This window comes from Amblyomma americanum, chromosome 9 (assembly GCF_052857255.1).
Source record: "Amblyomma americanum isolate KBUSLIRL-KWMA chromosome 9, ASM5285725v1, whole genome shotgun sequence".
Classification (NCBI taxonomy): domain Eukaryota; kingdom Metazoa; phylum Arthropoda; class Arachnida; order Ixodida; family Ixodidae; genus Amblyomma; species Amblyomma americanum.
This window is the reverse complement of record NC_135505.1, coordinates 60,191,454-60,205,008: the sequence shown is the minus strand read 5'-3', so window position 1 is coordinate 60,205,008 and position 13,555 is coordinate 60,191,454. Positions and strand designations below refer to the sequence as shown.

Below are 13,555 nucleotides of genomic sequence, written 5' to 3'. Positions count from 1 at the left end.
GGCATGTGCCTGCCACAGTTCCACATGTACTGCAGAGGACAACTGACTCCAAGACACTCTGTCACAAATCCAGTAGCCCTGTCATCAGCAGGTGGTTCAAGAGAACACTGGGGGATGTGACAGACGGAGTCATGTGATAATGTGTGCGGCAGTTAAATGAAGTAATCACAGCCAACACAGACAGGCAGGCTAGGTGGTGGCTAATTAGAATGCATATTTTAACTGCGCAAAGAAACAGGGATGTGAGAAAGAAGCGATAGGACAAGGCATGGCCCCACCGAGTCCAATATGACGTAGCCATCTGATAAAATGGCACCCATGTGCATAGACCTTTTCCCGCGCGTCCTGTAGACTTTTGTCCCTGATAGAACAATGCTTCATGGCTTCTGCTAAAAGATAGGTGAATTCAATAGACCCCTTGCAAAAATACGTCACCTGCCGGTGAATTTCGGTTCCGGTTTCGGTTCGAAAAGCACGCAGGGAAGACATTCGCCATCTTAGGGAAAGCCGGCTCCCCGCCTCTACGCCGTTCCGTTAGCATGGGCACACAACACTTGCTAAATTGCGATTTTGCTGCTATAGTGCTGAGCCACCATTGGTACAGAGGCATTGTTTGAACGGAAATGAGTGATATCATGTATACGGTGCATTTATGGGAGAGCGACTTGACCAAGTTGCCGCCGCTTCGGAGGGCACATATCGATGCATATGTGTCGCGGTTCACAGCGACCAAGAAATGTCAGCGGAAAGTATACAAGCTCGTCACCGAAAGCTACGTCGTCACGTCATCTGTGTCAGCGAATTATTCCTGCGCAACGTAAGTAACCAGACTTCGTTTGGGCGTTTAAATGTTGTTAAACTGAACTGATTAAGCGCAAGCGGAGCGACGAAGAAATGCTGCGCCTGTCGGCGCCCGATGTGATGTGCTCGCTTTGTTTTACACTGCCGGGTTGACGCGTAGGTCTGCCCCATTAAACTGATTTGCTTATTTTTATTCGTATGCGCTGCTTCGAAAGATCGAATTAAAGACACGTGCAATAAAGAACGCACGTTAGAATCTGGTGTTGACGTCTCGTGCGCGCTCGTATTCGTGCTATCCTGTTTTGTGCATGTGTTCGCGTCTCGCGCAGTGGCTTCGCAGTATTCCTTTAACTACGTAGACAAGACCTACTACTGCAGAGCGTTGCAACACCGAGATAGTCATTCATTATTAAGTAAGACGGCGGTACTATTTCAGGTTTGCATACATTGCAGTACACGGGATAAAGCAACCCACAAGATGAGGGCGAAGTGAGAGTGTTACGAAGTGCAGTGTCGATTCTTCGTTTTCATCCTGCTATGCTGTTCTTTCCCCTTAAAGACTCTTGGGGAGGAGACTACAGTAGTCATGCCACAAATGCTGATGCCAGTACTTTTGTCTTTATTTCAGCGACAACATGGTATTTGGGAAAGCCAGCTGCCACAAAAGCCAGAGGAAGACGAAGCCACCATATGCAGTTTCATTGGCCTTGTCTCTGCAAGGTGACGTGCTTGGCGGACAATGTGAATGTGCTGCTGGAAAGTGTGTGTGCAACCACTTACAAGCAGTGCTAAGGATTGTCACGCTGCTTCAGGAAAAAGGATTCCTTGAGGCACCAGCTCATTTGTCATCCACTGACTTGCCTCAGCGGTGGCGAGTGCCAAGAACAAATCCATTACGAGGAACCAGTGCCCAAAAAATTGACTGGCGAAAAGTTGCAGAAGGCGGGCAAGCTGTTCCCCGCAGCTCAAAGCTATACAGCGGTCATGCTGCAAGTGAGCCACTGGAGCAGCAAGAAGATTGCATAAAAGCATTTGCTGATGCCTTGAACACATCGAGTGGAATGCAACATTTTGCTAGTGTGCTTCAAGCTGCCGACTGCAGTGAAGTGGTCGAAACCAGATACGGCAAGCGGATAAAAGGTTGTCTGCTGAGCTACCAGCAGTCGCTTGTGCCACATGGGTTTTCTGTGCTTATGTCAGACAACCTAAGAAGCAGGCAGCCACAGCTGCAGGAGACAGCTGAACCCTTTGTGTTCTTCAGTGGCCTGACACCTTGGCAGGTTCCTTGCCCAGTGGATGGAGCTACTGCGGCAGTGCTTAAGGTATTTGCATCACTCATATGTTTAGTTCATTTCAGTAAAGACATGTCTGTTACAAGCCGTGAACTGTTTAAGACATGTGGCTTATAACGTTGTTTGTGGCACGCAGTATACGTGCAACACAAGCTAAGTCATTGTTTTTATGCACCTTTTAGGGGATAGTTGTTACACCTGCTGAAGCCCAGCAACTGGAGAGGGCCTCCAGAAAACAAAGGAACAGTACAGCTTGGTTTCACGCCCACAGCCATCGATTGACGGCGTCCCACTTTGGTGTAGTCATGAGCCGCAAAAAATGGACGGAGAAAGGGCTAGCAAACCTAACAGCTATGAAGGACCTTTCGCGTGTGAGAGCTATCAGGTATGTGTATTTGCTACTTACACAGATGCATTTCGGAAAAAGAGCACATGCCTAACATGACACCCATTTTTATTTTCAGATACGGAATTGCGAATGAAAGTGATGCAGTCCTGCGATATAAGGACCCCATGATTGCTGCAGGCCATCCTGTTGAAATCATTAACTGTGGAATCTTCGTGAACACCACAAAATCATGGCTAGGCGCATCACCAGATGCCTTTGACCCCTGTGAGCCCTTCCCGTCGGGTACCGTGGAAGTGAAGTGCCCCTATTCTCTGAAGGATGCTACAAAAGAAGACCTTCTGTCTCAAGACTTTTTCGTCGAGTTTGAACACTATATGCAGGTGCTCGGCCAGATGGGTGTTACCCAGGCGCAGTGGGCAGACTTTGTAGTGTTCGGGCCGCACTTCCTCATTGTCCAGAGGTTGCGTTTCTGTGAAGAAGAATGGAGCAACATGGAAGGCGTATTGAACAGCTTCTATTTCAACACACTGTTGCCTTTTATGGTGCAGCAGCTCAAGGACTGAATGAAATGTAAGGCTTGATTCAGCAGACCACAAAAGTTGAAAAATGTTTCTACAGTGGAACACCATTCATACGTTTTTCACCGGACCGGAGAAAAAAAACGTAATAGCCGGGAAAACGCAACAGTGAGCAAAGCTCCCAAAATTAATGAAAAAAGTGCAGTTTCAACTATAGACAATTTATTTCCAAAGAGTGCGCTTAGGACTTAAAAAAGTCCAGAATGGTGGCTTGCCGTTTCTTTCGCTCGCTAGAAATCACCACACATTTCTCAATAGCCTGGAAAGCCGCATTGCTGTCAGCGTCGCTGTGAGGTGCGACCTGCGGAGGAGGTCCAGAGCCGTGACGGCTTCTCCAAAGCTAGGATTTGGCAACTCCCCAGTATCATGCGGCTCGTGCTCCTCGTCGTCATCGCAGTCCGTGGCTTCACTCGCGACCGAGTTCTCAACAATCTCGGCGATGCTCTGACACTCTGACGTCACGACGGCAGCATTTACGGCGACGTAGTCGTTGTATGAGACTCCCACGGCACCCAGCGCATTCACTGCCTCAGCTAGCTATTCTTCACAAGAGGCAGTTGGCAACTCTTCAGCTTCCATGGCAGCTTCCATCTCACCGTCCACGCGAAAGCCACACCACGCGGAGCAGTGCTGCGCAGTTGACGCACTCACTGCAGTCCATGCTGAAGCGACGTAGTGCATAGCGTCAAGTACCGAAATGGTCGCAGGCTGCTGTCCGAGATCAATATGCGCGAGCCAGCGCTTGACAATGCACTTTCTGTACGAATGCTTCACGTTTTTTATGACGCCGGCATCCAACGGCTGCAAATGGCTTGTCGTATTTGGTGGTAAAAACACCAAGTTTTAATTTCCAAAGAAACGGCAGGTCTCTCGGGTGGGCAGCACAATTGTCCAGAAATAGGATGACATTCCTGCACTGGGCACCTATCTTGTTGTCAAAATACCGAAGAAATTCTTCAAACAAAGAACATGTCATTCATGCACGACTGTTGCTTCGGTAGTGACATGGCAGCAGTCGAGTGTTTTTCAAGCACCGTGGGTTTCGATACTTGCCAATTACCCATGGCTTGAGCTTGTCTGAGCCATCCATGTTGCAGCAAAGGAGCACGGTTAGCCGTTCTTTGCTACATTTTCCTCCGTGGCATGCTTCGCCCTTCAGGCTTAATGACTTAGATGGCTGCACCCGAAAAAAGAGGCCCATTTCGTCGGCGTTGTAAATGTCACGAGGCTCATACCCCTCAATTATTCCAGACAGGGTGGCCTTCCAATCATCCACTATTTCCATGTTGACACTCGCTACTTCTCCGCTTACCGTCTTATAAGCAATGCCGTGCCTCTTCCGCAAACGGTCGATCCAGCCATTGGACGCCGCAAAGTCGGTGATGCCCAGTTTGTCGGCTATGTCCATCGCCTTCTCGCGCAAAATGCTGCCGTCGAAGTTGACACCGGCAGCGCGAGCTTGCTTGAACCAGGTAAGAAGAGCCTCGTCGAGGTTTCCATACTTGGCACCACGAGCCTGCTTTGCTTTCGGGCCGAAGAGCGCGGCATTCCCCTCTATCTCGGCACGCTTCGAGACGATGCTGTTAAGCGTCGAGGGTGGGAGACCAAGGTCCTTGGCAATGTCGACTCTCTTCCGCGCTGGCTGTCCGTCGACAGCGTTTAATGCATCCAGCTTTTCCTCAAGGGAAAACGCCTTCCACTTGCGTGACGCCATCTAAGCACCAGTTCGGCGTTCACAAGGCTTAATGCACAATGACGAAGAGGAGTCGACCCGTCCAACAACCATGCGGCGACCGTAAAAGTGAGAGCCATGGAGAAAGGAAAATTTATGGTGAGCATTTTTTACGAATGGCCACCTAGTGGCGGCCTCTCGAACTGGCGTGCGGCTTCATGAAGCCAGTTCCATAGCCAAGCCTGGCCAAGCCCGGCCAAAACTCGCCAAAAGTCAAAATGGTGGTTGGAGTGCATTGCCTACTTCAGCCCAGGCGTGTTCGGGGTGCTAAATTGCGACGTATCATGTGGGAACGTTTTCACAGCTACTACTACGTAACAGCGGGGTTCCTCATACATCGGATCCTACGGAAGCTATGCCGGGACCGGATGAAAACGACCTAGCAGCCGGGAAAACGCAGCAGTGAGGAACGTAACAGCGGGGTTCTACTGTATTCGGATTCTAGAATTAAAGGGCTTTGCATGCTGCTGAGCACTGCACAGACTGACCATATCTGGTTAATAAGCGGGCCAAGGGACAGCGGTATGGGGCGGTCAAAGATGTGATAGCACTTGATGCATTGTATTCATCGCTCTACATGGGTATGATGCGATGGCACTTAAGGGTATGATGCGATGGCACTGATGGGTTAAGTGTTGATGCTGCAGAATCAAGAGAACACTGCCGTTGCTGAGCAGCATCCGCGCAAGGGGACTACACCACCTTGGACGCCATGCTCGCATGATTGCTCTGCATTAGCAGGTTTTGGTGAAAACTTAAAAATACTCCCTCATATGGCTGACGAAAAAAACCGTATTCAAACCTGAAGCACAGTTCCTTTGCGACATCTTGGATGGGGTTACTTGCCCAGGAGCCCTTGGATTGCCCAGGATGGGCCATTTTGTGCCACCATTGAAACTGAACAATTTGAATACCTAGGTGTGGTAAGGAAAGAGTTAACGCCAGTAACAGGTTTGGACTACTAATTTATACTTTTGTTTACTTCCATTTTATTGCATTCGTGACTTAGCAGTTTGTTTGATTATGCACTTTATTTCAGCTGCTGCATTACGCCTTTGGACTGCATATCAGTGGCTGTATGAAGTATTAGTTACACTACACTTACTCTGCTATGCGCAGTTGGACTGCACATGTACGACACTGTTTGACATACCTGACGCCTCAAAATGAACATCAGTCATTGCCACCTAAGCACCAGAGGTGTGCATTCCTCTCTCTTGTCATCATCAGCAGCAGCAGTCTGCACCTTCAAACCAATACATGGCGACCACCTCCCCTCCCTTCAACGCAAGGCAAGAGAGAAGGCCAAACACCGAGGTGCACATCTACATGTGCTCTCCTGTCACTGTGGAGAAGTGCCTTCTAAGCTGTGGTATGAGATAGGAAGACTATTTCTGCTCTCCGTGCAACCGCCTTTTGGAGAAGCAGTTTTCCTGTAACACATTTCTAAGCGAGAAAATAAACCTTCCTCCTTGTTGCTTATATTATTGTTCTGACCCAATCTGCTCTTGCAGTGTGTGCATTTCACTGAAGAGCGCCCTCATGAACAAAGCCTGGGCAAAACCCTGCTGTTCCTTCATCATGCCAATTAGCTTGCCTTTAGGCTTTCTTCATTCCATTTGCACTCGGTGCTTTTTCTTTGAATACACGCATCATCATAGTGCTGTTAGGGTACAAGAGTTTAAATGATTAACCAACTACTAACTAACATGGCAAAAGCTGGAGGAGAGTTGGTTGTTTACTTTTGAGGAACACCGCCCAAAACTGGCGGTGAAAAAATGAGGGCAGGCAGAAAGGAATAAGGAAACGGATGATACATGTACTCACATCTGATTTTATTTTGTGGGAAACGGTCTTGTTGCACTGAAGCTTAAATAAATTGGTTTTTTGGGGAAAGGAATTGGCGTAGTATCTGTCTCACATACTGGCAGACACCTAGTGATAAAGGAGGGGCTAAGAAGAAAGGATAGTGAAGGTCTTCTGAACAATTTCGACCACCTGGGGATCTTAACATGCGCTGATATCCCACAGCACAGGGGCGCCTTAGTGCTTCACCTTCATCGAAACGCAGCTGTCGCGGTTCGGGTTCGAACCCAGGTACTCTGAATCAGCAACCGTGCTGACTTTTAGTAGACACAGAAATGTAATGTTACATCGAAAAAGACAACTTTTCTCGAGTTTTTTTAGTGCTCCTCATCGCTCTATATTTAACAAATAGTCACCATGCCTCAGCTTCTGTACAAAAAAGACCACTTTTTTGGGCAATAAAATCAGCTGTGAGCAAGTGCGTCATCCATCTATTCACCCCTTTGTGTCTGCCTTTGTTTTTTTACAACCAGGCTGGTGTGGTTTTCCTTAAAAACAAATAAGCAAAGGATGCTTGCAGAGCTTTCCATTTCCGAGCTAACAAAAATGGCAGACTAGGTGACCTGGTGCTAATCCACAGTTAAACAGCACCACAGCCGAAGACAGTGGCAAGAGAACTTTTGGAAGACACACTTTTGTCCATATGCTATGTTCTGGGATGCCAAGTCATCAACTGCAATGGCATTTAGTGGGTATTTTTGCAGTAATATCCCAGCTACGGGCCATCGTAATTTTGTTGGCAGTGCTTAGCTATGATTCTTTCCCAATCCCATGCACAAACTGCTTGAACATTTACCCCAAAAGAATGGAATAGCCGAGGCTTTCCTCTGCTTACCTGGTAGAAGTGATCGAGGCAGAGGAACACTTCGGTGCTACCGATCCAGTCACGAGAGCCCTGGAACCGGGCCTCCTTGTCCTCCATTGCCACCAGGGCAGCCTGGACCTCGGCTATAGTTGGCACGGCCCTCGCCTCTTCCTGCAAAGAATATTCAAGGCCGGCTATAAACTATGCGCTACCTAAAGTCACAAAAAGCTGGCTGAAGCCTTCGTAAAAATGCCAGTTTTCTCAAAAGCGTTTTTTTTTTAAACCCGACTGCCCTGCCCGCAGAAACCACAGCATGACGATGGCTTTTCTGATTTTCATGCGGTTTGTTGCATTCTGTTCCTTGATAAATTCTTCATGCAGTGAAGTTCCTATATTTCTGAATTACTTCCTCATTTTTTCACACTGGCACTAACTAGACAAGACAATAATGAGTGCATGATGCAAGCATGCATATAACATTCTATGTAAAAAGAGAACTTTGAGATCACTGCGGCAACCCGCCTTGGAGAATTGAAAAAGCGTTGCGTTGCTTCTATGTATAGACACGCAGTGGCGTCAGTGCATGCGACATCATGGAACTTTCTAGAACGCAGGTTTTTCCCATAACATAAGTACATGTTCTATTAATTTTTATTTTTCAATTTTGTATTTTATTTTACTTATTGTAGTTTTGATATCCAGGTACTATGTCGACGTGCGTGGCTATTGTGTCATCCAAGCGTAATTTTTGTGCTTAATGAATTAACTATTTAAGATTCATCAACCAAATCTTCCCCGCAGCAAGATCTCATAGCGCACTATCTAACACAATCAAACTTTTTCACATTTATCGTTGTACAAGGACACAATCATGCGGAGAAGCTTTCGCTTAAGTGACATGGCCATCTAATGCTTTCGCATTAATAATCAGGCTGCTAAATATACTTGGAAAACGCCACTGCATTAACCATCCCTTTGGGCAAAACTTAAAAGTGACTGCAGGCTCCTATCTTGTTTTGTTGTCATGCCAGGCTTTCTGCAAGCTTGGTGTAACAATGAAGCACGAAAAAATTTATAATATCAATACTGAACATGTAAGAGTGAAAATTTGTATTCATTTCATGCAATTCCCAATAACCATGCCAAATTTCATTGCTCTAAGCCAAAATTTAAAAATTTCACCTCTGAATCCCGCGTCCCCCTTTCAGGAGCCATCCCATCTACACTATCGCGATGTAAAGAAGTGTGAACAGAGTGGCGCCTATGCGCTCCACTGTTCTAATTTCTTTTCATCACGCTTTTACATGTTTGGCAAAAAAAGACTTCAGAGTCATCCTAGAGTGTATTAAGGACGAGCCAAGTGTCTTTTCACTAACACTGAAGTAAAACGTGATGAAAAGAAATGCGAACGGCAGTGCGCGTAGGCTGCTGCTCTGTTCGCATTTCTTTCCATCGCCCCTGTACAAACACACCCAATGCGCAGCTAATCTCCACTGCCACTGCTTAGGGGAATGTCGAGTGTCACACCAGGGGCACTCAGCGAACAGTCATGTGGTTTGTAGGCCATCACTGCTGTTGTCATACCAGCCCTGACCGTAGGAACATTGCAAAGCCAACATGACAGCATAAACATTTATACTAACAATTGGCCGTCAGCATCTGCTCAACACTTTCAGATTGAGGCACGAAGGCAACAAACTACATCTATTGGATGCCTGCCTTTGCCTCTCTCCCCTTCCAAGCAATGCACTAGCAGTGCACCTGACACTGGGGCAGAAATACTGTCCGTGCGAGTGTAGAGTGACAAGGCCATTTTTTGACACAGGAGGAATTAGGAATGCTGAAAATTCTTCCTTTGTGACCAGCTTTGTGCAAAAACAAGGTAGCAAAACCTTCTTGAAGTAGGGATATGATGTCACCTTGTAAAAAATTGTGCAAAAAGACAACACACATAAAAGAACAGACACCACAAACACTTGGGGTGTTCGTGCTTTATATGTCATTTTGCGCTGTTTTTTTTTTCAAGATGCTGTACCAACTAGCTCATATGTCAGTATTACTCCAGGATATGATATCATCAGTAAATATGGGCATGCGATCTAAAAGAAAGCATAACCCTTAACTGTATGCCAGTCTCAATGGCTATCATGAGAGTGAAGTCCAATCACAGTGGTTCAAGTTCATGTAAGACAGGTGTGTGTTTAGAATAAAATGCAATCACAAAATAATAAATGGCATGCCCTTAGTGAGGCATGAAATTTTATTGTCAGCATTTTGACCACTTGTTTTTTAAAACAAAGTGGTACACATAAGCACCACTTGACTTTATAATAAGACCTCAAATGCGGTACACATTTGCACCGTCGTCCTTTCAACTTATAAAAAAAAATTTACACTGATACTAAAAATTGCTTCAAGAACTGCAGGGGTAGCAGGTAGTGAGGTGGGGAGATTAGTTTACTAGGAAGTCTGCGGGGATAAAGTGCCTGCAGTTGGCACAGCACTGGGTTAATTGGAGAGATTGTCCTTTGTGCTGCTATGGGCGCAGCTGTGCTGCTGCTCCTAATGATGTCATGAGAGTGTCAAGTGGGTCAGTGTCCATGCTCACCCCTTTCCCGTGCCTCTGGTTCACCATTCAGGAAAACAGGGTCTGCAGGGTCCTGTAGCCACAGCCCCAACCCTGCATAGCCAGCCCACAGGCAGAGTGGATCATATCAACCCTCCATAGCCAGGAACCAGAAGTGTGCAGGACAAGGCTGTTGGGGGCAACACAAAACATTTGAAACGCAACTCACTTGTGCACAATAACAGCCTCCAAGCACTCATTGCAGGGGGATTTCACACTACAAGGCCCGCTTACAGGAAGATGCCAGATATGAAAATCGGTATCGAAATTTGAACTGTAAGACAAGTTCCGGTTGCATCCTTGCTGTAAAATCCCCTGAAAAGGGGGCGCCTAGGAAATAAAACAGGACTGCACTGAATTCCGTATTCATGGTATACTTTGTAGAACTGTGCAGTATTATGTACTGTTTACGCTTGCAGCAACAACAATAAAAGCGATCGCAGTCTCAAAGTGGTGTTTATGACTCAAAGACAAGCGCTTGAACCGAAGCGGCAGGGATTGTCCTAGCTGTGTGAACCCATTTCCGGGTCGTTTTCCACGCACTAGCCGCATTTGACACATGTCCGTTCACCGCTGAAAACGACCGCCGAGAAAAGTGGCAGGCATCGTGAAAATGCAATGGGAGGGACGTAGTACAACCGGAACCTCACGTCAAGTAGTTAGAATGTACATCCGATTTGCGAGTGAAATATGACTATAGGCGCCCGAGCTATCTGTGGAGTTTAATGATAGACTGAAGCACAAAATAAAATAAGCTCAATGTAGTTCGCGTATGTCCGTTTGCTAAAGTCATCGCAGAATTCGTGCTCCTTTTCGCAGCTACATAGCGGCCAGCCATTGCGTTAACCATGCTGTCGCAGATTATTCACATTCAAAGCAACGCTCAACCAGTCGCCACTGGCTCAACTCTCTCCGATTCAACCCGATTCGACCGTCACATTCGCGACGTACCCTGTCGTCAACGCAGTCACAGCCGTAGTGGTAGTACGCGTACTTCCCTTTCACGCAAGCGACGCACTCTGCTTGTGAAGGCAACTCCAGGACTTCGTGGACGTCTTCGAGCGAAATTGCGGTAGTCATTACAGGGTATATGTCACTCGGGCACCACACCGGGTAAAACAACGTGGCTAAAGCGCGTCAACAGCACCTGCACAACCAGCATCAAAATAACGCGCCCTCACAAGTGCGCCCCTTTTGGAGCGCCCTCCCGTCAGTTGCAGGCTGCTACCAGGCGGTGGCGCTAGCTACCTTTAACAAGAGGTTAGAAGTAACCAAGCGAAGGTTATCTGATTGGTGGCTAAAAGCAAGACAGGAGTAAAATTTCACAAGACATGGCTAGGTCAAGGGTGTGACATTCCCGTAGAGCCAATGGGGACGATTTTGAAATGCGACGGTGGCGGTGCCTGGGAGTTGGCGGTAAAAACATAAATTGCTCAAAACTTTGCTCGCTATGCTTGCGCCGGTCGCTGTCGTCTGCTGCCACTGCGCTGCAGCGTTGCCCGCGGCGGCACTGGCGGCGCAGACGCGTTGTGTCATTGACTCCAGCCGCGTTTGCTGCCAGATACCAGGATCGCTGCAATCGTTCCGACCGTGGCGACACTTACGGCGCGGACGCGCAACTTGCAACATGCCACAGCACTGGCTAGGTGGCTTGAGCCACCGCCCGATGTAAAGGGTTCAGCCGTATCCATCCATCCATCCATCCATCCAAACGAGGGAGCAACACAAGAGAGCACAAAAGAAAATAACTTGGAACTGACCAATCTTAAGTGGAAAAAAGGGGGAAGCAAAGGTTCCAAAATGCACGTCCGCAGGGACAGAGGAAATTCCAATCAAGTTAAATAATGAACTTGGCCCAAGAGGCAAGGAAACGCTGATAAAATTATTGGAGGCAGTCATAACAAATAAGCAAATTCCGCTGAGCTGGAAACAGAGTAAAATGAATTTGATTTATAAAGGGAAAGGCGATAAGACGAACATAAAATCATTCTGACCGATTACAATGACATCAGTTATATACAGGCTGGCGATGCAGGCGGCGAAATTAAAAATGCAGTCATGGGTAGAAAAAGTAATAGAATACTCGAAGAACTTCAGAACGGATTCAGAAGTGGTAGGCGCTTAGATGATAGCCTGTTGGTGCTTACCCAGTACATAGAAATAGCTAAGCCGGAAAACAGACCTCTGTATTTAGCATTCCTGGACATAAGCGGTGCATATGACAACGTGAACAGGGAACTCCTGTGGAACATATTAAAAGATGAAGGTATCGGTCATGAGGTAATTGATTTCCGACAGGAAATATATCGAGAAAATAAAGGTGAAATATCATGGGAAGGAATTAAGAGTACAACTGTCGAGGTACACAAAGGAATAAGGCAAGGTTGTCCTCTATCACCACGTACCGCTGTTCATGATAAGTATGGAAAAAAAGGCCACAAGGAAGCAATCTATGTTTTAATCTGTCGTACAGATCAGGCGGAGAGTTTGCTGAGCAACGACTACCGGGTTTAATGTATGCGGACTATATTGTACTCTTAGAAGATAGCCAGGAAGATTTGCAAACTTTGGCTAATTGCTGCGGAGACGAGGGAGACAGTCTAGGTTTCAGTTTTAGCGCAGCTAAGTCAGGTATGATCATTTTCAACGATACAACTGATCAGGAGCTTACAGTACAAGGCTATGAAATACCCCGAGTAGCCTAATGCAAATGTCTCAGGGTATGGGTAAACGAAAGAGGGCGCTGCGATCACCGAGGTGAGCGGACGCGTTCACATCGCCTCTGTCTTCTACAAATGATTTCGCAGAGATTTCATCGCCAACCTTTCACCAACGGATCCGTGAAGTCGAGAAGCATCGACGGATACCCAGTTTTGAGGTGGGCCACCATTCTTCGCAGAGATATTGCACTTTCTGCGCTCCGACCCCGCGATAGCCTCGCTAGGTCTAGGTGCGCGTACGCCAGACGCTAGGCCTAGCCGGCGCAACCGCTGCGCGCCGCTGACAGACGCGGCGCCACGTATACGGACACTCTCCAACGAAGCGACACAAGCCGACGAACGTGACTCAAGAATGAACGTGAAAGCTTGTTCGATAGAATCGCGCACTCGGCGATCTTACACCAGATATCGCGGCAAAACCTAGGTGTACGCTCGTACAACTACGTTAAAGATTTTTTGACAGACAGGCGAGCTTTTTTAGTGGCAGGGGATATCCAGCTAGAAGAGCAAACGCTGGGAAGCACCGGCACCCGCAGGGCTCCGTCATCTCGCCCATGCTCTTCAACCTCGTCATGATCGGGCTAGCAGAAAAGCTACAAGAACTCGAAGACGTCCGGCACACCATATACGCCGACGACGTAACACTCTGGTTGCACGAAGGCAGCGACGGTCACATCGAAACGGTACTGCAACTAGCAATCGAGACAATAGAGCAATACCTTGTGGGTACGGGATTACGATGTTCGCCTACAAAGTCGGAACTCCTACTCTACCGCCCTACGCAGA

General features: G+C 47.4%; 1 protein-coding gene across 8 annotated transcripts in view; it reads right to left on the bottom strand.

Annotated features, from left to right (window-relative positions):
* Window positions 1–11,252, bottom strand: part of LOC144104540 (ufm1-specific protease 1-like) — a 109,325-nt gene extending 98,073 nt beyond the window's left edge. For 6 of the 8 annotated variants that reach the window (XM_077637620.1, XM_077637619.1, XM_077637627.1 and 3 more), the window contains exons 1-3: window positions 11,001–11,252; window positions 10,032–10,103; window positions 7,454–7,594 (exon numbers count right to left, since the gene is read on the bottom strand). In XM_077637620.1, coding sequence (XP_077493746.1) covers window positions 7,454–7,594; window positions 10,032–10,058 — 168 coding nt within the window. In that variant the 5' untranslated portion in view covers window positions 10,059–10,103; window positions 11,001–11,252. Of the gene's footprint in view, window positions 1–2,595; window positions 2,912–5,355; window positions 5,667–7,453; window positions 7,595–10,031; window positions 10,104–11,000 lie in introns of those variants that run through there. The other 2 variants (XM_077637624.1, XM_077637623.1) reach the window with 2 other exon arrangements.
* Window positions 11,253–13,555: the final 2,303 nt, after the last annotated feature.